The 24,264-nt window shown below is 37.3% G+C and overlaps 1 protein-coding gene across 5 annotated transcripts in view; it reads right to left on the bottom strand.

Annotated features, from left to right (window-relative positions):
• SNX4 (sorting nexin 4) overlaps positions 1 to 24,264 on the bottom strand; it is a 66,752-nt gene that overhangs the window by 14,633 nt on the left and 27,855 nt on the right. For 3 of the 5 annotated variants that reach the window (XM_008155500.3, XM_028131112.2, XM_054713901.1), the window contains 5 exons: positions 19,176 to 19,248; positions 9,159 to 9,220; positions 7,544 to 7,609; positions 4,186 to 4,275; positions 1,776 to 1,875 (listed from right to left, as the gene is read on the bottom strand). In XM_008155500.3, coding sequence (XP_008153722.1) covers positions 1,776 to 1,875; positions 4,186 to 4,275; positions 7,544 to 7,609; positions 9,159 to 9,220; positions 19,176 to 19,248 — 391 coding nt within the window. The remainder of the gene's footprint in view (positions 1 to 1,775; positions 1,876 to 4,185; positions 4,276 to 7,543; positions 7,610 to 9,158; positions 9,221 to 19,175; positions 19,249 to 24,264) is intronic. The other 2 variants (XM_028131111.2, XM_054713903.1) reach the window with 2 other exon arrangements.

The raw sequence follows: 24,264 nt of genomic DNA, 5'->3' as shown, positions 1-24,264 counted from the left end.
TGATCAGGCAGGCAGGCAGAGTGGTTAGGGGTGATCAGGCAGGCAGAGGTGGTTAGGGACGATTGGGCAAGGAGGCAGGAGAGCAGTTAGGAGCCAGTGGTCCCAGATTGCAAGAGGGATGTCCAACTGCCAGTTTACGGGATCACGCCTAAAGTGGCAGTCAAACATCCCCCAAGGGGTCCCGGATTGTAAGAGGGTACAGGCCGGGCTGAGGGACCTGGCCCCCTCCCGCACACGAATTTCATGCACTGGGCTTCTAGTCTATAATAGTATATATAAAAGCCTAAGAGACTGTTACAACCAGACAGTAGCTCTGACATGCATTGACCACCAGGGGTCAGACTCAACACAGGAGCTGTTCCCTGGTGGTCAGTGCGCTCCCACAGCCAATCTCCCCCGGCCAGCCAACCTCCTGCGGTCCCTCTCCCCGGCCAGACAGGTGGTCAGTGCACAGCCAACCTCTCCCAGCCGGCCAACCTCCCATGGTCCCTCCCCCTGGCTGGCAAACCTCCCACGGTCCCTCCCCCGGCTGGCCCCGATCGGGACTGGGTGAGACAGCCCCAATCGGCCAGGAGGAACCCTGCCTGTGCACGAATTCGTGCACCAGGCCTCTAGTCTTTAATAAAACAAGATACCTAAGTCCAAGCATTAACCTTTCATACTTGGATGTCGATTGTGACTCAACACAGTTAGCATCGGTAGCAGCTCGAGAAAAAAGCAAGTGGGTTAACCCTTTGCACTCGCTTGCTTTTTTCTCGATTCCTTTATTCTACTCGGGATTTAATTTTTTAAATACCCCAGATTTTACAAAGCGCGGCAGTAGAATAAAAAACTGGAGTTTCTTTTCATACAAACTTATTTATTTGGATTTTTTTATATTTCAAATACATATGAGCTGCTACCGATGCTAACCATGTCGAGTCACACTCGACATCCGAGTGCAAAAGGTTAAGCTTTACTGCTTTAACATTTCCTCAATCCCTGGAGTTTACGCAGGGAAACGTTTTTTCTCTTCACATGTAGGAGTAGAGAACCAAGTTCCCTGTAAAAGGACTGGGAATTTCCCCTGGGTTTTAAAAATAAATTAAGCCTACTATATACCTGTTTGATGGTCAAAGGTCTTTCCCCATATAGATCTTTGGTTTTTCATACACATAGCAAGTGGGTACCTATAAGTACCTTTGAAACTAAAGTACTTGATAGTATAAAGTGACTTATAAATGGTAGCATTGTCACTACTTCATTACTTCTAGATTGTGTGCTCTCACCATAACAGCCAATTTATGCCAATAAGATAGCAGTCGAGTAGAAAGCTGATTACAGAAATGACCTAAGCCTAATACAATAAGATATGGAATTTTCTTCACAAATGCTCACTGTAAGCATTCAAGAATCAAATATACAAAAAGCTCCTTGTAAAGAGAGATACACTGATTCTGACTGGGTATGGTTTTTCAAAGTAAACTAAAATTTCTATAATATACCTTATAAAATTAAACCTGACAAAGGTCATTATTTCAATCCCAAAGAATAATGTTTTTTCACTTGGACTTAAGTAGAAATGAAATGACACTTATTACACAGAGCAATGTTAGCAAAATATAACACTATAGCTTATATTTTTTTATATCAAGATCACAATCCAAAGAATTATAAAGCTGCCCACAAATTATTCCCCTGTAAAAGCTACAGGCATCCTGAGTAGTACAAGTACAGCTCATGGCACATAAGGCTTGCTACAATAATATCAGAATCCTAAATGGAAAACCACTCACCCCAGTTGCCAGTTCCTCACATTGCTGCTTCTTGGATGCTAAGTCCTGAGCGGCCATCTCCAAGTCATATTGCATAAGTTCATGTTTCCTGCACACAGCCCTAGGGATAAAAAAGAATGCTGCCATTTAATTTTTATGGCTTCTCTTTTAGCATGTTAAAAAAATTTTCAGGGGTAAAGGGGAGGCATCACAATGTCTTAGCAGGGTCAGAAATTGTGTACCCAGAATTTTCAAGTTTAAATATAGTTGCCCAACATTAAAAATTAAATCTAGCAAAACCTAAGTATAAAAACTTTATATGCCTTAAAACAAAAGGTTGTTTTCTAGATACTTGTAATTTTTTTCAATAAACATCTAAAATTGCCCTAGCCAGTTTGCTCAGTGGATAGAGTGTCAGTCTGCAGACTGAAGGGTCCTGGGTTCAATTCCAGTCAAGGGCATATGCCTGGGTCGTGGGCTCAATCCCCAGAAGGGGACGTGCAGCAGTTAGCCAATCAATGATTCTCTCTCATTATTGATATTTCTATCTTTCTCTCCTTCTCCCTTCCTCTCTGAACTCAATTTTAAAAAGTTTTAAGTAAACATCCAAAATTATCACATCATAAAAAAATATTTTATATAACATAGAAACTAATGCTATAATCTCACATAGCAATTGAGTATTCTTTAAAAATACTAGTATATCTCAAAGCTTTATTCTTTTTTATTTAGAAATGTCTATTAGTTTTTAATATCATAAAAGTAATCCTTGCTCACTGTAAAAAAATTTCTAACACAGGAATGCACAAAATTTAAAAAAGTTCAAGAACCCCCTCTTTTCCCCAATCCCACTATCCAGACACAATCCATATTAACAGATGGTGTATATCCTTTCAGACTTTAGCTAGGCATTTACAGATGTATATATCTACAAACCCCAAGTGATTTCACATCTTTTCTTAGTTAACTATATACCATGAACATCCTATATAATAAAAGCCTAATATGCAAATTGACAGAACGGCAGAACGACCAGTGGTCGCGGTGTCAGGCCGCGGTGCCAGGCCGGCTAAGGCAGGTGCCAGCAGGGATGCCTTGATCACCCCACCAGTCACCCCACAGATTGACACTGATCTCCAGCCAGGCCTAGGGACCCTACCCTTGCAAGAATTTTGTGCACCAGGCCTCTAGTATTTCCATATTAACACATGTTAATCTTTTCTATAATTTTAAAGAAAATTCCACTGTATTCAGCAACTTCCTATTCCTTGGTAATGTGGAAATACCTTGGTGAAACTACTTACCACTCAAAGCTCTAGAAGGAAAAGACTAACAATGTTATGTTTTCATACCAATTACTGAACAGGTAAAGATATACTGCTCCACTGTTTTACTAACCATTTTTTTTCCTAACAAAATTTTAAAACTGCTTTTAAAAATGACAAAAAATTATCAAAAGTGGTTACAATAAAAGCCACTATTATAGGAAAATATTAATTTTTCTAAAATGAACAGAAAAAAATATAGTAACTTCTTAATTAATATGACCACCTACCAGAGAGTTCTGTTTGGCTTTATAGAAGATACCAAAGAATAGAAGATCAAGTCCTGATATTAAGAAGTTTTATAGCCATTACTAAGGAGATAAGATATGCAGGTGTGAAAAAATTACAGAATAAAAATGGCAGAATAAGAACAGACAGCCCTGGCTAAGTGGCTCAGTTGGTTGGAACATCATCTCATACAGATGTTTTTAAGTGTACAGTATAATGGCATTAAGTACTGTACAAAAGGTTGCGGGTTCGATTCCCGGTCAGGGCACATACCTAGGTTGCTGGTTTGATCCCCAGTTGGGGCGTATACGGGAGGCAACTGATCCATGTTTCTATCACACTGATGTTTCTCTCTCTCTTTCACAGATCAACAAACATATTCTCAAGTGAGGATTTTAAAAAGGCAATATACAACCTAGTAAAAGATATTGTTACATACATACTCAATCTGTAATTTGCTTCCAATCTTCAAATTGAAAAAAGTACAAAGAACAACACACAGACACCTGATGCCTGAGACTGACAGCTTTTATCAATATAACTAGAGGCCCAATGCACGAGATTCATGCTAGGGGCTCGGCCCTAGCAGCCCCAGCTTTATCCGGAAGGTCGCCCAGAAGGATGTCCAGAAGGTTGTTTGGCTGTTTCGTGTAATTAGCATATTAGCTCTTTATTATATAGGATATATCAAGGACAGGGATTATCTTAAATTTCTGTCTAGCAGTCTGCAACACAGAGGACTACAAAGAGACCTCATTCATTATCTGGAGGAATTAATTTAAAAATCTTATTATTCATTAAAAAACTTTACTATCTCTATTTTAGAGCAGCATGTATATAGAGTGGTAAGCAGCTGCATCTCTAATACTTATACTTACCGTAGGGCTTCTGCATAAAAAAGATACTCCTTTAACTGATCTGCATAATGCTCTTCATCTTCCAAAATATCATCAATAGAAGATGCATACCTATTTAAAAAATATTATAGAAGCAACTTTTATCAGGACATTCTAAAAAAGTGCTATTCAAAGTATAATCCATAGACCATTTACTACCCATCAGTGACAAAGGTAAGTACAGAAAGTGAGAATAAGCATTTAGAAACATTTATAGCAATTTCTATTTACCATGACAATGTTATTGCATTTTACTATAATGTTTCAATCAGCTTGGAAGTAAAAAGTAAAACAAACCAAAAAATGGCCCTTCTTAGAGGTAGCTTAAGGAACACTGTAAGACTAGAATATACTTTGTTCAAAAATAATATAAAAGAGCTATAACATCGGTAGAAAGAATAATAGTTAGTATAACTGATGCACAAGTGTTCTTGGTAGCAACTACATACAGTAATGCCAAAAACTATCAAAGGAAAAGTTAAGCAAATAAAGATTATAGAAAACTTTAGAAGCCTTATTTTATTAGAATTCTCAATAAATCTGTTTTGATTCGAACAAGCCCCTCATTATTAGGCCATTCTTGGTCCTGGAACTGAGTCTTTCCTGTACAGAAACGTGATGGCTCTCCACAGTACTTCTCCAAACCCTACAAGCACATATCCAACACCTCTACGAAATCTTCCCAGACTCCTTCAGTCCGTATTCATCACTCTACTTCGGATCTTTATCAACAATTTAGGACGTAGGTTGTATCAAAGTAGACTCGAGTGTATTACTTCAGTATAGTATAACAGTCATGCTTTTTTCAAATTAATTCCAATTCCCTAGCATCAGAATAAAAGAAAAATAGACTTTATGTTTCCAAGCCTGCTTCATATAGGCAAGTAAACACAGTTCACTGTAAACCTAAACTGAAAAGTGATGTGCTTATAGGATTTATAAAAGTAGGCATATTACAACTTCTATAATTACAAATTTACATCTGTAGAGTGTGGAACATATTCTAAGAATCATTGCTTTGAGTAAGAAAAAATACATTTAGTTCATAAACCTATGATTCTGGAAAGTTAATGTTAAACAAAAAAGAAGAGCTGCAGGCCTAGGGGCTTGAAAATAGGAAACAGTGTAGGGATAAACACATGTTCTTGGGTAGAAAAGTATAGTGGTAAAGGATTTTAGCTATCAATACTAACATTAGTTTTATTTAATACTTTACAATCAATTGAAGAAATACTAAATTCCTGCAAACACTGAAAATGTTAAGTCAAAAAAATGCAGGAGGACTTCTTAATAACCTGGATGAAAAGTAGCCAGTTAGCTTAAATACAGCCCAAAGAAAAATAATACTTAGATAAAATTAATGTTTTAATTTTTATTACTGAGTTGTAACTCGTATATTATAGTTAGAAATGTTTACTCCAAGTCTATGACTTGCCTCTTCATTATCTTAATGGTGTCTTTTCTGTTTGTATATGTGGTAAAATATATGTAACATAAAATTTACCTTTTCAATAATTTTTAGTGTACAATATAATGGCATTAAGTACATCCACATTGTTGCAACCATCACCACCATCCGTCTTCCCCAACTAAAACGGTATCTACTGAACAGTAATTCCTATATTCCTCTCCCCTATAGGAACTTTTGATAGGCAAAATTTTTAATTTTGATGAAGAACAATTTACCATTAAAATATTTTTCTTTTTATGTCCTCTTTAAGAAATCTTTGCTTACTCAAAGGTTACAATAATATTTTCCTGTTCGCTACTAAAATATGTAATTTTATCTTTTACACTTATGTATATAACCCAAATTGAATTAGTTTTTATATAAGGTATGAGATATGCCTCAAGGTTCATTTTTTTCCCCTCATGTAGACATCGAATAAATTTCCAGAATCATTTCTTGAAAAGGACTATATAACTGTAGGTCTACTAGTATTTCTGAACTCTATTCTGTTCCATTGATCTGTTTATCTCAATACCTCATTATCTTTAAATAGTAAGTCTTGAAATCAGGTTTTTCAAGATTATTCCAGGTTTTTCAAGATTATTCTGGCTATTCTAGATCCTCTGAATTTCCATATACATCTTAGAATCAGCTTACCAATTTCTATTAAAAGTCACTGGAATTTTGATTATGGCTACAATCCAGAAAGAATTGTCATATTAATACTACTGAGTTCTCCAATCCATAAACATGAGTTATCTATTAATTTAGGTCGTCTTCAATTTCTCTCAACAATATTTATATATAAAGTCTTCAGTGCAGAGGTCTTTCATATCTTTCATTAAATTAATCTCTAAGTATTCTGGTTTGCAATAAATGCATAAATAAGTGGAACTACAAATCAATGTCTCTCTCTAAAAAGCAATACATTTTTTTAAAGTATTCTGATTTGATGCTATTATAAATAGCACTGTTTTAAGATTTTTGTTTTCTAATTGTTGCTAGTATATTAAAACAATACTTTTTAATATATTGATCATATATCCTGCATTCTTGTTTTTGCTTTTTTTTTTTTGTTAATCCTCACCCGCAGATATTTTTCCATTGATTTTTAGGAAGAGTATAAGAGAAAGGGAAAGACAGAGGGAAACATCAATGTGAGAGAAACACATCAATTAGTTGCTTCCTGCACAAGCCCCTGACCATGGCCCAGGCCAGGGAGGAGCCTGCAACCAAGGTACATGCCCTTGACCAAATCAAACCTGGGACCCTTTGGACCGTAGGCTGACACTCTATCCACTGAGCCAAACTGGCTAGGGCTCCTGCAATTCTTGTTAAATTCAGTTGTTAGTTCTATAAGGTTTTTGGTTGATTCTTTATAATTTTTTTTAATGTAAAAGATCCAAGATCCTATTAACTGCAAATAAAAATGGTTTTACTTCTTTCTTTCTAATACTTATTATAAGGTTGATTTTCTTGCCTCATGGCACCGCTAGGACCGCTAATACAACAGCAAACAACCTTGCCTTGTTTCTCTTTTAGGAGAAAGTGTTAATATTTCACTATTAAATACAATATTAACTATTGGTTTTAGACTTGAGTTAGTACCTTTTATTCCTAGCTTGAGGATAATTTTTACTGTGAATGAATGCTGAAATGTTCTTCCTACTTGTATGGAAATGAACATACAGACTTTCTTTTTTATTCTGCTAATATATGAATAAGGCTGATTGGTTTTGCAATGTTAAGTTAAACTTGCACTCCTGAGGTAAACTTTTTAAGACAGATCTGTATACACAAAGCATAATGTAAATGCCAGCAAAATTGATAAAAAAGAAGAATCATTAACGCTTCATCCTAGGTTTTACCTCCTATTCTCCAGGTACTTACACATCCATATGATGACCAGCACTCTGCAATCCATCACCCATTTCTTTTTCTATGGCACTCCATTCACTGGGAAGAAAAAGATAAAACCAACATAATTGTGTATTAGATATGGAATACTATTAAATGGAATTTTTTTACAAGGTTTTTTTTCTAATAGCTTTTAAAAATATATCTGTATTTGGATTTATTTTCTGTGACTCAAATATGCTGCTTTCACCTTAAGTTTAAAACTAAATGCAAGTGAAGGATTTTGTTTAACAACAGATACTTAAACTCAAGCTGTTTGTAAACCTAGTTTACTCAAAGTCAGGCAGCTGATCAGAGACAAAGGTGAGATTAGGCCCTAACTGGTTTGGCTCAGAGGACAGAGCGTCGGCCTGTGGACTCAAGGGTCCCAGGTTCGATTCCGGTCGAGGGCAAGTACCTTGGTTGCCGGCACATCCCCAGTAGGGGGTGTGTAGGAGGCAGCTGATCAATGTTTCTCTCCCATCGATGTTTCTAACTGTCTATCCCTCTCCCTTCCTCTCTGTAAAAAATCAATAAAATATATATATATTTTTAAAAAGGTGAGATTAGAATCAACTGCCAATAGTGTTCTATCTGCTAATCCCAGCAACTTCTGTTTTTTTCATTTTCTTATTCAAAAGAGCTCTTTACCTCCACTCACCATGCATATGACCAAAAAATAAAAAAATAAAGCATAGGATCATTAAACAAAATACATCTGGTGTTTTTAAGCTCTGGGACACATGAGTTTTATGTATACCTAAAAATGTGCATAGGACTTTCTGAAAGAAATTTGCTTGTATATTTTCCTGGAATCCCTTGAAAGGAATTATACCAATTAAATTACTACTATCCACCCCTTTAAATCTCCGAGACCCCTATCCCATTCCTTAGCTCAGGATGGCATATAAGCCTCAAATGCCCAACTTGCCTTGAGTCTCATATCTTTGGGGCTTCCATTAAACACTAAATTAAATTTGTTTTTTTCTCCTGTTAACCTGTCTTTTGCCAATGTAATATAGACCAAATAACCAAAATATGCAAGTAAATATTTTAAAAAGCTATCTTGCAAGTCTTTAAAATTATAAAGTGAGACAAAAGAGAAAATCACTAAATCTATAAAACAGTGATTTCCAATAAAATCTTCTTGGGCCTTCTTCTGAGAAAGTAAAAGGTAACACCCACTGCTTCAGAGTAGTTTTACTACTCTGCTCAATATATAGGACTTCCTCACTATTTTTTATTTAAAACAGGACATCATTTAAAAAAAATAATCTTCTACTTTCCAGACTCATCAATTTTCAAAAATTAGCCCTAGCTGATTTGGCTCAGTGGATAGAGCGTAGGCCTGCGGACTGAAGGGTCCCAGGTTCAATCCCAGTCAAGGGCACATGCCCGGGTTTTGGGCTCGATCCCCAGTGAGGGGGCATGCAGGAGGCAGCCGATCGATGGTTCCCTCTCATCATTGATGTTTCTATCTCTCTCCCTCTACCTTCCTCTCTGAAATCAATGGAGATACATTAAAAAATATTTTCCCCAAAAATTGTAGTTTTCAGGCAAAAAACTAATTAGAGTTGTTATTTATTTTAAGAGTTTATGTAATGCTTACCTGAAAACTCGCCCGTAATTTCCATGTACTTTATATACACCATAGAGTCGATCTGCTACTCTCTGGAATAAATATTTAAAAGAAACTGCTATTATATGATCAAAGATATATACAATAATAAACCATGCTTAGTATAATAAACTTGGAAAATATGGAAAAGAAAACTTAAACCTCCCAAAGTCTTATCACTCTTGATATAAGAAACGTATAGACAATAATTAAAACATATACAGAAAGAAGTATGAAAGTGATTACATAAATATAATGACCATACTATTTTTCCCCATGATAATATTTTTATCCAGCAGGTTAACAGATACCAATTTAAATTGTTGCGTAAAATTCCACCTAGTGTACAGACTGTGTAAGCATTCCTTGTTGGATATTTAGTTATCCCTAATTTTTTCAATATTATAAATAATCTTGTAATAAGCATCTGAGAGTAAGGCTTTTTCTAAATTTCAGATTGTTTCTTTATGATAAAGTCCCCCAAGTGGTATATAGGGGAAAGAATATAGATATTTTCAATTCTATTGATAGTTTTACACATAAATGTTCAACGCATACAACACACTTGTATGCTACGCTGTCAAGATAGCTCCTTCTAACCAACAAAAACATAAGATTTTTAATAACATAATTATAATTAACATCACAGGGTTGAAATATGTACTACCTATCCATTCACACGTTTTACAAAAGACAAAACAAAACATCATGTTTGGTAATTTGCTTTACTTTTCCCCAATGTTATGGATAAGAACTGGAAGACCAAAGGTTAATCCCACATAAAACCCTAAAGAATTCCTAATATGCAGTTTCTAAATATAAACCCTAAGGATAAATTACTTCCCCAATTCCTTATTCAAACAGGAGTAATTTGAGAAATTAGGCATTAACCATATAACAAATCTTTTTTTTTTTATCATTCTTCTTCTTTTTTTAAAATTTCTTTATTGATTAAGGTGTCACATATTTGTCCTCATCCCCCCATTCCCATCCCACACCCCTCCCCACGGATGCCCCAACCCCCTGTTGATCTTAACCATTGGATAGGCTCGTATGCATGCACACAAGTCCTTTGGTTGATCTCTCCCCCCTCCCCCCACCCTCCCCTATCCTCCCTCTGAGGCCTGATAGTCCGATCGATGCCTCCTTGTTTCTGGTTCATATAACAAATCTTAACCTTTTCAATACTTTAGCTTAAAGTGAACAAACCACCATGGTAAACACTTGGAGCAGGCCTAAGAGGATCATAAAATGTTTTTCATCTTGCCTTGGCCTGCTCTGAAGGAACCCACTAGACTAGACGAATTAAATAGAGAAACTTGTCTGCAGTCTTAATCTAAAGACAACACTACTACCCCAGGAGGCACAGGAGCCCCGCTTGGAACGCCCTGGAGAGCAGCATCAAGAACACAGTAAAAAAAGTCCAGCCCAGAACCCCAATTATCACTCCAAATACAAAAGCCACCCAGGAAATATTAAAGCAAAACACATCTTCATCTACTACCCATGAAGCACAATGGCTCAAGCAGGAATGTGAAAAAGAACTAGCATGGCTTTGTTGCCGATTTGACAAGGGCAATTTACAGATTGCAGAAAAAGACAAAAACTCAAGAAACAAACAACTAGAAGCCAAACAAGAAATACACTATCAAAACATTCCCCTCAAAAAATATCAAATTGTTTCAAATACCCCATCACTTCCAGTAACAGAAAAGAAAAAGGTCACAAAAAATCAGATACCAGCAAAACCTGCCAGTACAGAACCTATAGGTTTCACTGAATGTCTCTCTCTCTCTGCTTCTCCCTAATTATTCAGTTATTCATGATAAAAATGTGTTGTTTTTTAAGTAAGAAATTTTAAGTTGTCTTCTTGGAGCTGCAGGTCTAGAGTAGAGAGGTCTTCCAAGGGTTAGCCTCAGTACTTTTCTCTAGCCTCAGTACATTTTTCCTTAGGTTGTGGTCTTTTATTGGATATATCTTGTTACTAAGGTACTGAAAAATTTTCTAAGGGACTTTACAGAAACATTTTTAGTAATGGAGATAAGGACTTTTTCAAATAGCAAATGCACATTAGTTTAAAACTTGAGGCTTTGAACAGGAGATGAGGACTTAGGGGATACTGTGTGAGATTTGGGGTTTAAATGTTTTATTTAGAAGACTGAATAGTCACATGGTTTACATTTTCTCAGTTACTACAGATGGTGTACATTTTCATAGAATATAGGCTTTTAAAAGTAATTCTTTTTGCTGTATAGCTCACAAGCTTCTCAAATATATTTGGCATGTTAGTTTCTTTCTGATCCTCTAACAAGAACAAATGTAAATTGAAGAATCTATATATATAAAAGCCTAAGCGACCAGCTGACTGGCCAGTAGCTATGACACACACTGACCACCAGAGGGCAGACGCTCAACGCAAGAGTGGAGACCACAGGCATGGAAACATGGAACAGACTAATGAATCTCAGAGGGAAGGGGGGAGGGGAAGTGCAGGAAGAGATTAACCAAATATCTTACATGCATACTAGAGCCTGGTGCACGTATTCATGCACCAGTGGGGTCCCTCTACCTGGCCTGTGCCTTCTCGCTATCTGGGACCCCTTGGGGGATGTTGGAGCACAGGCCTCTAGTCTTTATATTAAAAAGTAACTTTACAAGCTTCTGTGGACTAATACTTTGCTTGCCAAAGTTCTTGATTTTTTTACTTTTCATGTCCATCTATGACAGTGTCTAGAAATGTTATGAAATCATTTGGAAAAACTATTAAGTAGTATATTTCTTTAAAAGCCTAATACTTTATTTTTGTTATAAAACATAAAACATGGTCTCAAACTTTTAAGTACAGTTTGAATTTCTTCTCCCAATTATTAAAATTACTGATGATCTCATTTATAAATGCTAAATTCTCTCACCTCTTGTCATTTTATCTCTTATTCATTTAAGTGGGTTTTTTATGTGTATTACAAAAATGTATCTATGATCTCTTACCTAAATAAATAGTTGATTTCATCCTCCAAAAAGGTGAGCAACCCCATGAGGAACTACTTCACTCATGAACTAGGCAACAAATCAACACTCAGCAGTTATTATTAGACCAACAATGTTTCTGGTATGAACTATTCATGGAAACAAATTGTTCTAGACAAAACATGGAGTGATTTGTATCTAGATCATCAGTGAGAAAGAAGATGAAGCAAAGAAAAACTATAAAGTGTAGACCAAAATTTGCCATTTCTAAAGAAAAGGAAAAACAAAAATGGGCAGAGAAATAAAACATAAATTATTAAAACCTGAAACTAGATTAATTCAATGGTTGGCAGTAATCAAGAATATTGGTGCCAGGTGGTGATGGAAAAAAATAAAATGAAGGGGGAAAAGGAATATTGGTGTCAGGAAAAAAGAAGGTGTACCAATGATTTAGTATAGACTGCTTTTCTTTTTTTTTTTTTTTAATATATTTTATTGATTTTTTTACAGAGAGGAAGAGAGGGGGACAGAGAGAGAAACATCGATGAGAGAGAAACATCCATCAGCTGCCTCCTGCACACGCCCCACTGGGGATGCGCCCGCAACCAAGGCACATGTCCCTGACCAGAATCGAACCCGGGACCCTTGAGTCCGCAGGCCAACGCTCTATCCACTGAGCCAAACCGGTTTCGGCTAGACTGCTTTTCAATTTCATCTTTTTGCCAAGTCTTTCTTTTGAAACTTGATCAACTGACAATTGACAGGCAGCAGATTCTACGACAATAGAAGAAATCTGACAAACTCATCCTAACATCTTCCCTAGCCCTGAATCATTTGTACCTATGATAGGAATGTCTTCTCTATCCTCACTGAAGTAGTCGGTGAGTATTAAAAAGGACAAACTTTTATGACATTCTATTACAGTGATGGCGAACCTATGACACGCGTGTCAGCACGCGTAGCCATTTCTGATGACACGAGGCCGCCTCAGCGGCCGCATGCCGAGGATGAAACATTTGCGAAATAATGTTTTTTCCTCAAAGTGACACACTACCCGAGTTATGCTCAGTTTTTTGGCGAAGTTTGACACACCAAGCTCAAAAGGTTGCCCATCACTGTTCTATTAGATGATCGTATTTTCAAAATCTGGAAACACATAGTTTTTCTTTTCTTTTGAGTTATCTCCTAAGGAATCAAAGATTATAGGATTTAAGACTTTTGATAGTTACTACCAAAATAGTTCCCAAAGGAGCTGTATACAATACTTTATTCTGCCATCATCACTAAATATTTCACAATGGATATTACACCTTTATAAATGACTACAAATTAAATGTTAAATAGTATCTCAATAATTATAATTTACATTTTTAGAGTACTGGCAAGGTTAAACATTCCTCCCTTTTAAATTTGATTTCCCCCAGAGAGGCAGCATACATGGTAGCAAGAAATAAGGGATTTGGAGACAAATGTGAATTCAAATTCCAGCTCCTTCTTACTTTATAGTTTGACTTTGGAGAATATAGTAAACCACTCCAAGCCTTTCTATTATATCTTTCTCTTAGAAATATGGAAACAACCTTCATCATATGACTTTATAAGGATTAAATAAGATGGCATCTGTAAAATTCCTGGCAATAAGCAAGGTGGCTCAATAAAAATCAGTTCTCCCACCCTAGCTGGCTTGGCTCAGTGGATAGAGCGTTGGCCTGCGGACTGAAGGGTCCCAGGCTTGATTCCAGTCAAGGGCATATGCCTGGGTTGCGGGCTCGATCCCCAGTGCGGGGCGTGCAGGAGGCAGCCAATCAATGATTCTCTTTCATCATTGATGTTTCTCTCTCTCTCCCTCTCCCTTCCTCTCTGAAATCAATAAAAATATTTTTTTTAAAAATCAATTCTCCCACAATCTACCTGAATTCATGTCCTCTGTCAATATATCATTTGTAGGTGGTCAAGAGCATGGGTTCCGGAGTCAGACAAAGGTTTAAATTCTGGCTCCACATATCTATTTATAGTGTGATATTAGGCAAATTACTTAACTTCATTTGCATGTTTCCTAATCTATAAAATAGGGACAATACCAGTACCTACCTTCAAAGGGTTGCTGTGGGAATTAGGTAAGAATAATATAATATGCTTGAACACCGTGAATGATATACAGTGGTCAATAAATGTTAGATAGCAATATTATTTCCCTTTTCTTTTAGTTTACAAAGCAAATGACCTCATCTGAGTTTCATAAACTCTATGAATAAGGCACCCTCTCATATAATAAATATTTATTTAGCACTTACTACGTGCCAAGCAGATATTCCCATTTCTAGCAAAAAAAAAAAAAAAAAAAAAAGACTCTGAAAAGTTGCTGGGTTTGCCAGAAGGACCTGGTAAATGACAGAGACAAGTTCCAAAGCCAGCTCCTCTCGGTCTCAGGCCACCTGCCCTTTCTGGTTGTTCTGATGTCTTAAATGTTTAACAATTTACCTACCTGTAACTTATTTTTTGCATTCTTTACTTTCAAGAGAATTATCCTTGACAGAAAAGAGAGTCGAAAAATTCTATTTCCACATGTGTTAACAATTCATCATCTCCTCTCTTCCAGCTCTGAATGTTACAAAAAGGCTCTCTCTTTGGTGCTTTCTTCATGCTTTGCCGACTGTCGATGTTCAATTTTAACCTTCCATTTTTACTTTTCTGTTACTGTCCATGACTAAATAGCATTTCTCCCAATTTAAAAACAATCAGAATTTAGCTAATCAGAAAGTACTCTGTATTTTTCATTGGTATTGCTCTCATTTGTAATCTAATTTCAATGTGACTCACAAATCAAGTGCCACTTTCCTCTGAGGAGTTCAAGCTCTCTCTCATGTCAATAAAGTTCCTGAAACCTGTTTTCATTAGGTTGAGGATAAATATCTATACCCAGAATTCCCTTCACTTGTACATTACAAACATTTTGATGACAAGGTCACTTTCTTTAAAGGTTCTTGTCATTACCAGTCCTATTAATAGTTTATAATTAAATTCAAAAACCAATTTATCTTACTGCTTTTTCAGATCTTTAGTTTGTTTTTAAATGTTTTTATTGATTTTGGAGAGGAAGGGGAGAGGGAGAGATAAAGAAACATCAATGATGAGAGAGAATCATTGATCGGCTGCCTCTTAACACTGGGGATGGAGCCAAAACCTGGGCATGTGCCCTGACTGGAATTGAATGGTGACCTCCTGGTTCATAGGTTGGTGCTCAACCACTGGGCCACACTGGACGGGCCAGATCTTTTTAAACATAAAATTGTCAGCATATACATTCATTTATTCATCCACTCAGTGAATGTGCAATGAGTGCCTACTATGAGTCAGGCATTATTCTAGGGGGTTAGCAGTAAGAGAACAAAGTGCCTGCTCTTACAGAGCTCACATATACTAGTAGGGGAGGTAATTAACAAATGGTACAGAATGCAATGTCAAATAGTGTCACTCTAAAGACAACAGAGATGACAGAAAGTGACAGGGAAATGATAGAAAACTGCATCTTGCTCTGGCTGGTTTCTCAATAGTTAAGAGCATCGGCTCTCAGATTAAAGGGTCAGAGGTTCAATTCCTGGTCAAGGCCATGTACCTCGGCTGTGGGCTCGATCCTCACTGGGGACCATACGGGAGGCAACCAATCAATGTATCTCTCTCACACTGATGTTTCTCTCTCTCTCCCTCCCCCTCCTTCTTCCCCTCCATTCTCTCTAAAAAAAAAAGAGAGAGAGAAAAAAAAATAAATGAAAAAATATCCTCGGGTGAGGGTTAAAAAAAAAAGAAGCCCTAGATGGTTTGGCTCAGTGGATAGAGCATCAGTCCTCAAACTGAAGAGTCATGGGTTCAATTCCGGTCAAGGGCACATACCTCGATTGCAGGTTCAATCCCCAGCCCAGTCGGTTGCGCATGTGGGAGGCAACCAAACGATGTATCTCTCTCACATCGATGTTTCTCTCTCTCTGTCTCTCCCCCTCCCTTCCACTCTCTCTAAAATTCAATGGAAAAATATCCTCAGGTGAGGATTAACAACAAAAAAAGAAAATTATTTTGTATAATATACGCAGGAAAGATTTCTCTGGGGAGGCATTTGAGCCAAGGATGAATGACAAGAGAGCACAGGCCAAGAGAGGATCTTTAGGGTGGGAAGAATGGTACAGGCATGAGGAAGAACAAATAAAACTCCTAGGGCAGAAACAAGTTTGGGATGGTTGAGAATAGAGGATGAAAGTGGAGTGTAGAAAGAATTTAAAGGGATATAAGAACAGTTATGTGAGACTCTTAAATTTTTTTAACATAATTAAATTTTGTTATAAATTTAAAGGTTATTAAATATTCATCACACTTTTTAAAAAAATATATTTTATTGATTTTTTACAGAGAGGAATGGAGAGGGATAGAGAGCCAGAAACCTCAATGAGAGAGAAACATCAAGCAGCTGCCTCCTGCACAACCCCCACTGGGGATGTGCCCGCAACCAAGGTACATGCCCTTGACCAGAATCGAACCTGGGACCCTTCAGTCCGCAGGCTGATGCACTATCCACTGAGCCAAACCAGTTTCGGCTCATCACACTTTTAAATATATTTTAAAATATTAGCAGAAATACAAATATAATTATTCTCATATCTTACCTTGTGACAATTTTCTGACGTGTTTTATAAAAGAATTCATCCTTACTTTCCTTCAGGCTAAATGATTTGCAGCACAGTCTCACAATGGCAATCATTTCTCCCTCCTTTAGATCTCACTTAAATGTATTCCCTGTGCTTCATGAATTTTCTGAGTGTTTAACTGTTACAATTTGTTCAATTCACCACTTCTCTGAGATTTCTGCTAAATCTGATTCTGGCTGGTTTTTCTGCTTTGTCTCTTAGTTTCTTCTGGGTATGAAAGAATCTTTCAAAACCTGGGGTTAGTCGTGTGCCTGCTTAATAGTGTACCTACCTCTGCCTACCAGAGACTCCCAGAACTGTTTACCCTCCTGCTAAATGATGCGCTCTACATTGTCCCCCTTCCCTTCGGTAAAAGGACTTTAAAGAGGATACATCTTTTATAATCAGCCAGACTTCTAATTTAAGTAGATTCTCCAAGTTTCTTGGCACAAAAGTCAAAGCAGTATAAACTGTTCTTCCATTCTTCTGGATTTTCTGTCTCCCACTTCCCCTTTCTATAAGAACCGCTGCCTAGTATGTTTGGATAATCTGAGGGCAACTAAAGAACTAGAAATTTTATCTCATTAATCCACAGTCCTTTCCAATACCAAGTTCTTGACTCTAGCCTAATAATTCTCACCGGCACCATTTCTTTTTTCTCTTTTTGGGGAGGTTAATTCTCACCCAAGGATATTTTTTCCATTGATTGTTTTAGAGAGTAGGAGGGATGAGGACAGTGGTGGGGGGGGGGGGAGGAGGAGAGAGAGAGAGAGAGAGAGAGAGAGAGAGAGAGAGAGAGAAACACTGATGTGAGAGAGATACATTGATTGGATGCCTCCCACACACGCCCCAACTGGGGCTGGAGATTGAACCTGCAATCGAGGTGTGTGCCCTTGACTAGGAATCAATGCATTGGGTGACACTCTAACCATTGAGCTACACTGGCCAGGACAAGTACCATTTCTTTTCCTAAAAAGTATCTTACAATTTATTTAAGGAGTCCAAAGGTATTCTGAATGGTTAAAAAGAAGGTTGGGTCAATATGAGAATCTTCAGGAGGATTTCCCCCCTTTACTGTTTATTGAAATCTTCAAACATACAAAAAATAGAGAATAGAATATTCTTCCATTTTCTAACACTCACCTTCAACAATTATATGGCCAATCTAGTTTCTTCAAAAACTACCCCTACTCTCCATCCTTTACCAGTAGACCCTTTTATTAGAACAAATCCTAGATAATATATTTCATTTCAAAAGATTCCAATCAGTATCAGATGTGATCCTAGACCTGGTAACTTAGCATCTTCCAAAGCCTTTAAGGCAAGTTTTAAGTTTCCTCTAGGTTAGCCCAAAGGACCAGAGTGGATGACATAATTTTCCAGCTACATTAATTTACCCAAAAGTATTTTTCTCCATGTCTGTTACAAGCCAAATTATATGGCTAAATATAATAGTATTCCTTGATTTCCAGGTACCTTTGTCATGGCATACCATCAATTGCCTCAAATAAGTTTATTCAGCAGAATTTAACAGCACAGTCAGTCACTAACTGGCCTAACAGAGTAATTTTCAACCTTTTTCATCTCCTGGAACACATAACATAATTACTAAAATTCTGTAGCACACCCAAAAATATATGTTTTGCCAATCTGACAAAGAAATAGGTATAAGTTTGATTCATTCACACCAGATGGCTATTGTTGTGTTGACTGCTGTCATTGTTTTATTCACAATCTAAAGGAAAAGAGGTCAGTGTCCCTGACTAAACAGTCAGGTACTGCATGTTGTAAAAAGTCTTGGGGGCCCAGCTGGTATGGTTCAGTGGACGGAGTGTGGTGCCATGCACCAAAAGATTGCTGGTTTGATTCCCGGTCAGGATGCATGCCCGGATTGCAGACTCTATCCCCATAGGGGGTGTGCAGGAGATAGCGAATGATGTTTCTCTCTCTCTCTAAAATCAATAAAACATATTTTTAAAAAATTTTGTGCAACACTGGTTGAAAATCGCTGGCCTAACATATATAAACTATTTCACAAACCTTTAAAAAAACTTGAAAAACCATATATTACTATATGTAGACATAAAATCCCACTTATTTGTGTCCAACACTGAAACACATTTTTTTGACAAGATGTCAAAACAACCATATACAAACTACAGAGAAAATGGGCTAAAATTCTTCAAGTTGTTTATGCCAGAAAACATTTTGCATTTCTTAAAAATGCAGTTTTGATAAGCACACCAAATTTGAATGTAAAAATCAGTTATTCATTATAAATACTCTCCATTACTTGACAACATAAGATCACATGAGAAGCACTCTCTTACAGAAGATTGCCAAAACATTCTTGGGGACCACTTACAGCTCTGACTCGAAGAAGATGGGAGATGACCGACTGTAGCTCATCACTGTAGTGCTTTAGTTCCGTAAACCTCCTGAAGCAGGAAGTGAATAAAACAATTTTCTCATGAAAACACATACAAAACTGAAAGACAAAACAGTACAGCTGACCCTTGAACAACACAAGCTTGAACTGTGTAGGTCCACTTATACATGAATTTTTTTCCCCAATTAATACTATAAATGTTTTCTCTTCCTTACAATTTTCTTAGTATTTTCTTCTTTCTAGCTTACTTTATTGTAAGAATACAGTATGTATTACATATAACATACAAAATATGGGTTAACTGACTGTTTAAGTTATTGGCGAAGCTTCAGGTCAACAGTAGGCTATTAGTAATTAAGTTTTTGAGGAGTCAAAAGTTACATGGGGATTTCCGATTGTGCGGGAGCAGTTGGCGCCCCTAACTCCCACATCGTTCAAGGGTCAACTGTAGTTCTTGAGAATAATAAAACTGATTCTATTTAGCCATATGTTACAGGTCTTGAACATTTATACACCAATACAAATTTTAAAAATTCTAAAATAAAACAACCGTACTTTCTTTTGATATTTTTAAAGCCAAGAAAATATGTCATATTTCATAATTTGTACTGTGTGAGGGACTGAGACAGATTAACTATACCTGATCTTAACCAAAAGGCCAAGAAGCGAAAGGAACTGAGATAGAGATAAAATTACTTGAAAACATAAAACAGGAAAAAATTTATGGGGTTAAAAATACCTTATGGGCCCTGACCAGTAGCTCAGTGAGTTAGAGCATTGTCCTGATACACCAAGGTTGCAGGTTTGATCTCCGGTCAGGGTACATACAAGAATCAGCCAATGATGCCCTAGCTGGTTTGGCTCAGTGGATAGAGCGTTGGACTGCAGACTGGAAGGTCCAGGATTTGATTCCGGTCAAGGGCACATGCTCGGGTTTCGGGCTCAATCCCCAGTAGGGGGCATGCAGGAAGCAGCCAATCAATAATTCTCTCTCATCATTGATTTTCTATCTCTCTCCCTCTCCCTTCCTCTCTGAAATCAATAAAAAGAAAAAAGAATCAGCCAATGAGAGCATGTACAACAAATCAAATCTCTCTCTCTCTCTCTCTCTCTCTCTCTCTCTCTCTCTCTCTAAAAGCAATAAATAAATAAAAATCTTACGGTACAGAAATAAACTCATGGTCTCTAACCTCAATTTAGTGCTGCTCAGTAATCGGTTTTCCTAATCTAATAACTGTCATTCTCCAATACCTGAAACTTCATATACATATATATATATATATTATTGATTTTTTACAGAGAGGAAGGGAGAGGGATAGAGTTAGAAACATCGATGAGAGAGAAACATCGATCAGCTGCCTCCTGCACACCTCCTACCAGGGATGTGCCCGCAACCAAGGTACATGCCCTTGACCGGAATCGAACCTGGGACCTTTCAGTCCGCAGGCCGACATTCTATCCACTGAGCCAAACCGGTTTCGACAATACCTGAAACTTCTGATACCACCACCTGTCACTCTCTAACCAAGCTTCAAAGATTAAACAGAAGCCATCAGATAGGAACTATCTCCACCTCCACCTCCTACTAGGAAACTTAGAAACATTCCAATATCACATCATTTCTTCCTTCCCTCTAGGATCCTTCTTCCCATCCAATACTTCAGATTCTATCCCAGCTATACTCCACATTCCTGTTTTCTAACTTCCTCTCTCCACAAGCTCTTTCTCATTAATATATCAATAGATTTACGGTCTCTCCTAGATACACACACACACACACACACACACACACACACACACACACACAGTCCCCTGATAACACTCCCAACTGTTAACACCTTCTCAATACCCACTCATTTCACAGCCACACTTTTATAAGGCATTATTTTTCTAGCAATAACCACTTCCCTTTCTGTTCACTGCTCAGCCCCTAACTCCCACGTTGGCGTCTCTAACTCCCATGTTGAGCTTTGGTGATGAGCAAGTCACCTACTATTTTCATGTTGCTAAAATCCACTGATATACTTTAGTCCTCATCTTACTTGACCCTTCCAGCAATGTAACAGCTGACCTCACTCTCCTGAAAAATTTGTTCCCTTGACATCAATGTCATTTTCTCGTGATTTTCCTCTTACTTTCTGGTTACTCCTCAAGTCTCCTTGGGTACTCCCCTCCTTCACCCATCTCTTACACTCCAACTTTAGTTTGCAAAGAATGCCTAAAGTGTTTCTAAAAAACACTACTGAGGGCCTCCCAGCAAGAGAGACTTGTAAATAACCACCACAAGTGTACACAGAGGTCACGGGGGACTCAGGAACCTGAATTTATAAAAGCTTGCCCACAGGATTCAGAATTCTCAGATTACACTTTGGAAAAAGCCCTTAAAGAGTTGGCTTCTTTAGGGTTCAGTCCTAGATCCTCAGCTATCTTACAATCAATCAGTCACTCTACACACTCTATGGGACTCATCACTCACAAAGCTTCACAATTATGATCACATGCTGCTGAATTCCAAATGTCTACCTCTAGCTCAACTCTCTCCCCGCTAAATGCCAGATCTATAAAGCCCACTGACTAGCAGGCATTTGTACTTGCTCATATCCAAAGCTCAACTTACCCCCTCACCCCCCGCCTCCGCCAATCTCTCTCCCCTATGTTCCCTAGCATTTTAAAGATGGAAACCTGGGTGCCCATCTGTATTTTCCCCGCCCCCAGTTTCATCCCACACATCCTACTAATCACTCAGTCTACACACTAAATATTGTCCAAATATTGTCTAAATATTGCCACATAAAAGTAGAAGACCCAACCAAGATCTTCCCCTTCACTTTCTTATATTTTTAAGAAAGATAAATATGTGTGAAGCAAGTATCATTTTGGTGATCCCTCTGAAATAATCCTTCTGGTTTTCTAGATTTTAAGAAAGGATAGAATAAAAGTATTTTAGTGATGAAAACTATTTTAGTAGTGGCATGAAAAATAATCTATTGGTCTAGCTAGATATAGGACAAAGATTCTATATATTAAGAATTTGTTATAATAATGACTGATGTAGACAATTCTCTTATCTAGAACTTAAGGCAAACAAATTCTATTACTAATTACACATTATACACTTTAACAAGAACTTAGAAGTAAAAAACTGCCTTGGTTATGTTTATCATCAGATTAGATTTAAAATTCTATACAGTCATGTGCCACTTAACAGAAATATGTTCTGAGAAATCTCTTGTTAGGCAATTTTGTCATTGTGTGAACATTATAGAGTACACTTACATAAATCTTGGTGGTAAAGCCCAGTGATTTTCAACCTTTTTCATCTTATGGCACACATATACTAATTACTAAAATTCTGTGTTACACCAAAAAATATATTTTTATCGATCTGACAAAAAAAAAAAAAGATATAATTTTTATTTATTCACACTTGATAGTAATTGTTGTGTTGGCTGTTGTCATTTTTTTATTTAACAATCTAAGGGAAAAGAGGTCCATGCCCCTGACTAAATAGTCAGGTAGTGCATGTTTTAAAACTGTGTGGCACACCAGTTGTACATCGCAGGTATAACATACTGCTCCTTAAGCTACAAGCCTGTATAGTATGTTACTGTACAAAATGACATGAGATTAAATCAAGCACAAGAGAAAAGGATGCTATCAAGAGATGTTGTAAACATAAGGTGTATTAGACTGCTGTCAGTGTAACATGACACACAGTTTTACAGCAAACTGTTTTAACATAGAAAGAACACACCCTAAAAAAGTGATAAGAAGTATAGTATGTAAATATATAAACCAGTAACATATTTATTATCATCATCAAGAATTCTGTACTGTACATAGTTTCCTGTGCTGTACTGTACTTCTATAGAATGGGCAACACAGTGAGTTGGTTTACCCAGAATCACCACAAACAGTGAGTAATGCATTATCTTATGACATTTGAGATGGCTACATCACAAGGCAACAGAAATTTTTAGCTCCATTATATTCTTATGGGACTACCATCATATATGTAGTCTGTTGTTAACCAAAATGTTAATTGGCATGCGACTGTATATAATATGGATAGTAAATAAAATTTAGCAATCTAGCCCTGGCTGGAGTGGTTCAGTGGTTAGAGCATTGGCCCCCCAAACCGAAAGGTCGTGGGTTCAATTCCTAGTCAAGGGCACACACATGGGTTGCAGATTCAATCCCAAGCCCCGGTTGGGGCATGTGCAGGAGGCAACCAATCGATGTGTCTCTCTCACATCAATGTTTCTCTTCCTCTCTCTTCTTCCCCCCCCTCCTTCCCACTCTCTCTAAAAATCAATGGAAAAAATAACCTAGGTGAGGATTAACAACAAAAATTAGCAATCTAGAAAACTCAAGTTAGGTAAAAAAGGGAAGGCAAAATTCAATTTGCAAAATATTTTTCATTAAGTTGGAAAACATTTAATTAAAAAATGTTAATATTAAAATATTAATTTAAAAAGTCTTATCTACATGCTCCTCTAGTGAATGTACATCCATCACTGTCATAAATTTTGCTTATAAATTTTTCCAAAGCTCTTTTTATTTTTTTTTATTATTATTTTTAATCCTCACCCGAGGATATTTTTCCATTGACTTTTAAAGAGAGGGAAAGACAGAAATATCGATGTGAGAGAAGCACATCGTTGGTTGCCTCCTGCACGAGCCCTGACAGGGCCTGGGCCGGGGAGGAGCCTGCAACCAAATTACCAGAATCGAACCTGGGACCCTTCAGTCCACAGGTCCACACTCTATCCACTGGGCCAAACCGGCTAGGGCTCCAAAGCTCTTTCTAGAGGGTGACATAATTTTAGTTCTTAATCTAGAGAACATCTCTTATATACTGTGGATGTCATTTTTAACCCTTAAAAAAACCTTGGTGATGCCGAAACCGGTTTGGCTCAGTGGATAGAGCGTCGGCCTGCGGACTGAGAGGTCCCAGGTTCGATTCCGGTCAAGGGCATGTACCTTGGTTGCGGGCACATCCCCAGTAGGGGGTGTGCAGGAGGCAGCTGATCGATGTTTCTGACTCTCTATCCCTCTCTCTTCC

Source organism: Eptesicus fuscus, chromosome 3 (genome assembly GCF_027574615.1).
Source record: "Eptesicus fuscus isolate TK198812 chromosome 3, DD_ASM_mEF_20220401, whole genome shotgun sequence".
Classification (NCBI taxonomy): Eukaryota; Metazoa; Chordata; class Mammalia; order Chiroptera; family Vespertilionidae; genus Eptesicus; species Eptesicus fuscus.
Note: the sequence above shows the minus strand (reverse complement) of the source record. Positions and strands in the feature narration are given on the sequence as shown.